This window comes from Adiantum capillus-veneris, chromosome 16 (genome assembly GCF_014529385.1).
Source record: "Adiantum capillus-veneris isolate H3 chromosome 16, ASM1452938v2, whole genome shotgun sequence".
NCBI classification, from domain to species: Eukaryota; Viridiplantae; Streptophyta; class Polypodiopsida; order Polypodiales; family Pteridaceae; genus Adiantum; species Adiantum capillus-veneris.
The window spans coordinates 73,302,345-73,309,597 of record NC_140946.1 but is presented as its reverse complement, the minus strand read 5'-3'; the positions used below and the strand labels follow the sequence as shown (position 1 = coordinate 73,309,597).

Here is a 7,253-nt window from a genome sequence, read left to right as displayed (position 1 = left end):
TGCATATTGAAACACAAGGAAAAATGTAAGACAAATAATGGGTACACGTGTGACCATGCATGGGGCAACCACAACACTAAGACACATTTATGGGTTGGGAGAGCAATGGTTGAGGATGATGGTGAGTATCCAATGTGCTTATTGAAGCGTGAGGAGTGGATGTCACCCCTGACAGCCCGATGCTCAAATGGCATTTTGTTAATTGGAGAGTTTTTGTATCCCAGCCCCCATGTAGACCGTGATCGCTATGTAGTTACCCAACTTTGATCCCCTCCCACCCCACCTGTGTCATTATTTAGACAAAAGGAACAGTCTAGGGACACTTACTTCAAAACTTATTTATGCATTGTGTGACCAGTACATAAGATTAGCACGAGTGCAAAGGTTTATGTAAGCCCATGCACTCGAAACAGGATAAGGTCATTCATACAACGATAATTAGTGATACAACTGGCTTAAACTATGGTAGAATCATTAGCTGCTATGAGAAGGCATGTATAAGATCAGTCATAGAAGAGATTGGTGCACCATTTCAGAGGAAGAGGATTTTAGTGATAACTATCACAAAATGTTATAGACAAATTCTCATTATAATTCCCACATTGCAGGCTACGACAACATCATGAGCCATTGCAAGGGAGAAAACCCATGCCTTGGTAGGTGGGGTCGGGGCTCATGATGTTGAATTCTACAGTGAAAAATCATGAGAAAAGAGCTCCTTCCTCAAATTGGAAAATGTCAGACACCTTTATAAGTAGCGCTTGGGAAGTGCAAGCATGAGAAAAGCATACTAATTACACTACAAAAAAATTGAAAGGTTTAAGAGGACTAGATCATGGCCAGGGGGACGTGCTGTCTTGGTGTGGGAATGGCGAGGACAGGTACGTTCTTGCTGCAACCGAGGGCAATTTTCTCGCTCATATCCATGGCGGCCGGGCTTTGGCCATGCGGCAGCTCCCATTCAAAGAATTTAACAAGGTTTGCAAGAGTGACATGCACGCTAGACAGGCCCAGCCGCATTCCTGGGCACATGCGCCTTCCCGACCCAAACGGAAGAAATTCGTAGTGCTGGCCGCGCACATCTAATTCCTTCCCCTCAAACCTCTCCGGGTAGAAGCTCTCTGGATTCTCCCATGCTTCAGGGTCTCTTGCTATCGCCCACATGTTCACTATCGCCTGCGTCCCCTTTGGCACCGTGTACTTTCCCACCTTGCAATCTGCACTCGAAATCCGAGGCAGCAGTAGCGGAAGAGAGGGATGCAATCTTAGCGTTTCCTTCACTACCAGCTCCAAGAACGGCATCTTTTGCACATCCTCATCTGTTACAACGTCTGTCTTGCCTTTCGTTGCTACATCGACCTCATCCCGCAGCTTCTGCAAGATATCAGGATTGCGCAGAAGCTCTGCGAAGGCCCACTCTATGGTGGCGGTGGTGGTGTGCATACTAGCACCAAAAATGTCCTGCAGTAGAGAGGATTTACGATTAGTCATAATTCATCGCCCATAGCTACTACATGGTCAGTAATTATCGACTAGATAATCAGGGATTAGCCGCTGCAGACGCATATATAGCCCCAATACTTAAAACAACGAGCTGGCAGTAGCACATTAATTAGCTATTCGTCCCGACATTCAGGCCAGCCATGCATGCATTTGATTCAAAGTTGATTTCCTGGTAGCTGGCTGACAGTGCAGAACTGATGATCATGGATAGGCATACCAGCATCATTGCTTTGACATCGTGGTTAGAAATCACGACCTCTTCCTCATCACTGTTTTTCTCCAAAGAAAGAAGAACCTGCAAATACAACCCAACAGACAGCTGAGCGGCAGGCGCGAAAGTGTCAAGAAAGCGTGTGTGTGTGTGTGTGTGTGTGAGAGAGAGAGAGAGAGAGAGAGAGAGAGGCTGGGGAATTAACGAAAATACATATGCTGCACCTGGAGAAAGTCATTGGGGAGATCGGGAGGAGAGCAGCTAGCCATGACGCGGCGTCTTTCGTCGACGATGGAATCAAAGATCCTGTCAAGGCGACGGTGGAAATACCTCATTCTGCGCTTGGGGATGGCATCCAGGAAGCGGAGGAAGGGGAAGAAGTCACCAAGCGTGGGAACGGCCTCGGTGACGCTGCGGCGAATGAGGTCAGGAAGTTCAGCAGCGACCTCACTGAGGGTTTTGGAGTGGATAAGGCGGGCGGTGGAGTCGGCGATGGAGTCGGCCAGGCATTCGCCCACGTTCACAGAGTAGCTGCGGGAGGCAGCATGGGCAAAGCGATGCATGAGCTTGCGAACCTCGTCGTAGCGGACGTGGGAGAGCTCCTGAAGACGCTTGGCAGAAAGCAGCTCTTGAGTGAACATCTTGCGTATCCAGACCCATCGGGGGTTGTAAGTGGCGAAGGCCACTGCCCTGTTGAAGCCATAGAGCAGCGTGTCTACAAAGACGAAGGGAATGCGGTTGGCGAAGGCTCTGTCGTGTGTCAACAGCAGCTCCTTGGCGAATTCCGCGTTGGACACCACGATGGTTCGGTGCGCACCCAGGCGAAGGCCGACGATGGGACCGTAGCCTTCCTTGAGGTAGAGGTCTCCCAGAACTTGATGGGGTGGCGCCTTCATCAACAGAGGCAAATGCCCTACAATGGGCCATGCAGGAGGGCCCTCTGGCAGCAACTGATGCTTTCCATTAATGCATCGGTTCGCTCTTCTCCTCAGCGCCAGCACAATCTGTAGCAGCAGAGTTGCCACTGCTGCGACAACAAGGGCTCCTTCCAGGGCCACCCGGCGCTGCTGCCCGTCCTCAATCATCTCTCTCTCTCTCTCTCACACACACACACACACAGTGGCACAAACAGAAGAAGAAGAGAGGTTTTGACGTCGTCCTCAAAGACCTATTCGACGAGTTTTGAACTCAAGAAGTGATGCTGCGAAGTACGACGCTGCGTCGCTGCTCCCAAGCGGCAAGCGCCCCTGTAATATATATGCGTTGCAGTCTCACCACGTGTCTTTAGTAGTAGTAGGGGAAAAGATATTACCTCCATAAATTAAATGTCCATCTATTCTGAGCCTTGAATAAATGTCTCTCCTAAAAATATTTTGGTCATCTGCGAAACTGTCAGTTTGTACTTAAGGGCTACATCTGTCACTATTGATAATAACTACTTTTGTTTGAGTCTATGACTCTGAGAGTCCAGGCTGTCGACGGCAAAGAACGGCAAGTGCCAACCAGCCAGCACCGTGAGCAGTGACTCGCCGACCCTCGACCAGGCCCTCAACTTTGAAGGTTTCTCTCTCTCTCTCTCTCTCTCTCTCTCTCTCTCTCTCTCGCGAGTCGCGATGGGCTCCAGCCTCCGCGAGTTGCAGCTGTCTGCTGAGCATGGATGCACACGCATGGCCCCAAAGCACCTCCTCTGGGTAAATCTCTCGAATTTCAAAAATTTCCTAAACACCCCCAATATTTTGTCACAAATTCCGTTCAATTTTTCCAAAATTCCCAAAAGGGGGGAGGTCGTGGAATTAAATTTCTTTAAACACAACAAAATCTGTAGCTTTTCATAAGAAGACTTGATTGTCTAGACATCAATACAAGATGCTAAAACTAGAATTTGAGTTTGTTAAGTAGCTCTCTAGATGAATTGCTTCATTATTTCTAGACATAATATTTGCCCTTTTTTGTGACTAATTACATGCTAAGCACTCAAAACAGGATCTTAATTGTCAATCAAAAAGGAATTAAGAGAGAGAGAGAGAGAGAGAGAGAGAGAGAGAGAGAGAGAGAGAGAGAGAGTCACCGCCTATTTGCCATGTTGCCTTTGCAGCTTCGGCCAGCGTAGCCTCAACGAAACGTCCTGAGCGAATCTGTGTCCACGTGCTGCAGAATCACCTTTAACGAAGTTTAGTGCTGAGACTAATGTGTGTGTGTGTGTGTGTGTGTGTGAGAGAGAGAGAGAGAGAGAGAGAGAGAGAGAGAGAGAGAGAGAGAGAGAGAGACTTGGCTCCAGTCTTCAGCCCTGCCAGTGTTTGCGAAAAATCATTTTTCCAAACGTACAAAATTTCTTTCCTTGAATTAGCCAAGAGGAAATGTTAAAAGTTAGGTTTATTTTTTGAGGTTTCACACTATTTTTCTCTTTTTCGGGGCTGTGTGTCTCCTTTTTCCCTTGCCCTCAGCCGGCATTTTTGAAATTGAAAACGACTCGGATTTTGAAGTTGATTGATGTGGTCGGTTGAGAGAGAGAGAGAGAGAGAGAGAGAGAGAGAGAGAGAGAAGAGAGAGAGAGAGAGAGAGAGATGAATGAAATGGTATATTAACATCTTCACGGGGGGGGGGGGGGGGGGGAGGGGGGGGGGAATGTTGGAATAGGGTTGCAGAGAAACGCACAGCTTGGAGAAGACGAAGGAAGCTGAAGGCACACAATAGAGAGTGTGTTACGTAGTGTGCAATGGAAAGATAGATAGCCCTAGAGTGATGGGCATATATACAATGCTCGGGGGGAAAAACCCCTAAAGAGGGAAAAAATGCCCCGACGGTCCTAGTGTGTTTACACACATCACTACCACATTGTATATGGTAACAAAATCCCCCCTGGAGTGATGCGGTGAACGAGAGTTGGCACATGAGTAAAGGGAAGTGCCATGCCCTGAGGACATGATCAATCCACAAACGGGAGTAAGCCCCCAAAGCCTTTGCAGAAAGCTCTCAAGCTTCTCACGAGACACATGCCTTTGTGAAAAGATCTGCAAGGTTAATCAATGTGTTGGCACATAAACCAAGCTGATCTCTCCTGCTGAGAGCCTCTCCATGACATAGTGGTAATGCACCTCAATGTGCTTTGTGCGAGCATGAAAAACTGGATTCCTCGCAACTGCCAATGCGCTCTGACTGTCAGTGTTGATAGTGTTGGCAGTGTCCTGTCCAACACCCAAATTAGCCATAAGGCGTCTGAGCCATACGCACTCAACCGTAGCTGTGAAGACTGCCTTGTACTCAGCCTCACAACTCCAAGTGGCCACAGTAGGTGGATTCTTGCTCAACCATGATATACATGAGCTGCTAAGCATGAAAACAAAACCACTTGTGGACACTTGTGTGTCAAAAGAACCAGCCCAATCTGAGTCCGAAAAAGCATGTAAGTTTGGCGGTAGTGATCCCTCCTTGGAATAAAACAAGCCAAGATGTGAAGTGCCACTAAGGTAGCGAAAAGTCCTCTTCATAGCCTGCCAATGCTTAGACCCTGGGCTATGCATAAATCTGTTGACCTGTGAGACTGCAAACTGAATATCTGGCCTCGTGTTGCATACATAAATGAGGCATCCAACAACAGTTTGGTAAAGAGTGACATCTGCAGGATCACTAGCATCATGTAGACTCAATTTCAAACTTGTTTCCATGGGAGTGGCAATAGGTTTGAAATCCTCAAGTCCGAACTTACATTAACAATGTCTCTATGTACAAGGCAATACCACCATCACACTGCTTAAACTGTATACCCAAGTAATGATGCAACAGCCCCAAATCTTTCATCTTGAAAGTAGCATTCAAATCAACCTTAAATTTCGCAATATGTCTCTCATTTGGTCTAGTGATCAGCAAATCGTCCACATAGAGAACGACAATGAGAAGTACATCACCCTCACGCTTTACATACAGTGTGCTTTCTGTTGGACTGTTACAAAAGCTTTGTTTGACCAAATGAGTGTCATCTTTCTCATACCAAGCACGAGGAGATTGCTTCTCCCATACAAAGCCTTGTTACATTTGCATACTTTGTCCTCTTGTCCTTTCTTGACAAAACCGCGAGGCTACGTTACATAAACTTCCTCAAATATGTCACCATTCAATAAAGCAGTAACAATGTCTGATTGATGTACATCCCAACCAAAATGAGCTGCCAATGCACATAGAAAACGCACAGTAGTCATACGACAAGTTGGAGCAAAAGTCTCTTCATAATCTATGCCTTTTTGCTGTGCATAACCCTTCGCAGCAAGTCGAACCTTATGGCGATCGATCTCACCATCCGGCTTGCGTTTCAACTTGTAAACCCACTTCGTACCAATGGCCTTTTTGCCAGGAGGAAAATCACATAAAGTCCATATGTTATTTTCTATAAGTGCATCATGATTGCGTGGCAGCCATCCGATTGTTTGAATTTTTTGCTTCATCAAAAGACAGAGGTTTCTCAACATGATGTAAGCTAGACACAGCCAAAGCATAACAATCTGATGCATAAGATGCATGGCGAAAGCCTGAACGAGTACGACTAGACAAAGGTGCATCCAATTTACTGTCACGCAAAGTGTGCACCAGCCATTTTGGCATACCTCTAGCTTGCTCATTTTCAGCCCTTTCCTCATCAAGTACATCATGTACATCTACATCAGTAATAGGCTGATCTATAACATTTTCGGAAACCCCCATAGGTTGTACATTTGCCTCATTGGAATTTACATTCGAACTTCCACCATTGAAAAGAGGCAACAAAGTGTCATAAATGTCCTATGAGCTTACATTACTGTCTCTAGTACATGACATCAAGGGCTGAACAGAATCTTCCACAAACACTACATCCCGTGAAACCAAAAAACGCTTTGTTTGCGGACGATACAACCTGTAACCTTTGCTTTCAGCACTATAACCAACAAAAATACATTTGACAGCCTTATCATCCAATTTTCTACGCTGCAGTTGTGGCAATAAACCATAAACCAAATAGGCAAAAGCATGCATGTGCTCAATAGATGGCTTTCTATCATGCCATGCTTCATATGGAGTCATAGGCTGCAACGCTTTTGTAGGACACTTGTTGAGTACATAAGTGGCACACATGATAGCCTCGAGCCAAAACGAATGTGGTAAAGCTTGACTCTTGACCATACATCTTGCCATTTCCGTAAGAGATCTGTTTTTCCTCTCAGCAACACCATTTTGCTGAGACGTATACGGCACTGTATATTGGTGTTTTATCCCATGACTAGCTAGAAATGCATTAAATTCATGAGACATATACTCCCCCCCCCCCCCCCCCCTTGATCGGAACGGAGGGTGCCCATAGTACATTTCGATACATTTTCAACCATAGCCAGAAATTGTTTGAAGCACATAAAAACTTTGGAGTTCGCTTTAAGAGGAAATACCCATGCATGCCTAGAGTAGTCATCAATGAAAGTCACGAAGTACAGGTAATTGCTCAAGGACGGAGTTTGCATGGGCCCACAAACATCACTATGTACCAGATGCAACGTGCATGTGGTCCTAGCTGAAC

At 46.2% G+C, this 7,253-nt stretch overlaps 1 protein-coding gene across 1 annotated transcript; it reads right to left on the bottom strand.

Annotated features, from left to right (window-relative positions):
- Nucleotides 1-394: 394 nt before the first annotated feature.
- LOC147439274 (flavonoid 3'-monooxygenase CYP75B137-like) lies at nt 395-2,942 on the bottom strand. Its single transcript, XM_086484280.1, has 3 exons — nt 1,939-2,942; nt 1,721-1,798; nt 395-1,461 (listed from the first exon to the last, which is right to left on the bottom strand). The coding sequence occupies exons 1-3, from the start codon at nt 2,797-2,799 to the stop codon at nt 829-831; spliced, it is 1,572 nt and encodes a 523-aa protein (XP_086340406.1). The 5' UTR covers nt 2,800-2,942; the 3' UTR covers nt 395-828.
- Between the last annotated feature and the right edge of the window lie 4,311 nt (nt 2,943-7,253).

Bases quoted from the DNA above. Each gene is read 5' to 3' on its own strand.
- LOC147439274 (XM_086484280.1), bottom strand. From the start codon at position 2,799: ATGATTGAGGACGGGCAGCAGCGCCGGGTGGCCCTGGAAGGAGCCCTT. The intron at 1,799-1,938 runs GTGCAGCATATG...TTGTATTTGCAG, and splicing joins TCCCCAATGACTTTCTCCAG to GTTCTTCTTTCTTTGGAGAA. The intron at 1,462-1,720 runs GTATGCCTATCC...TCTCTACTGCAG, and splicing joins ATGTCAAAGCAATGATGCTG to GACATTTTTGGTGCTAGTAT.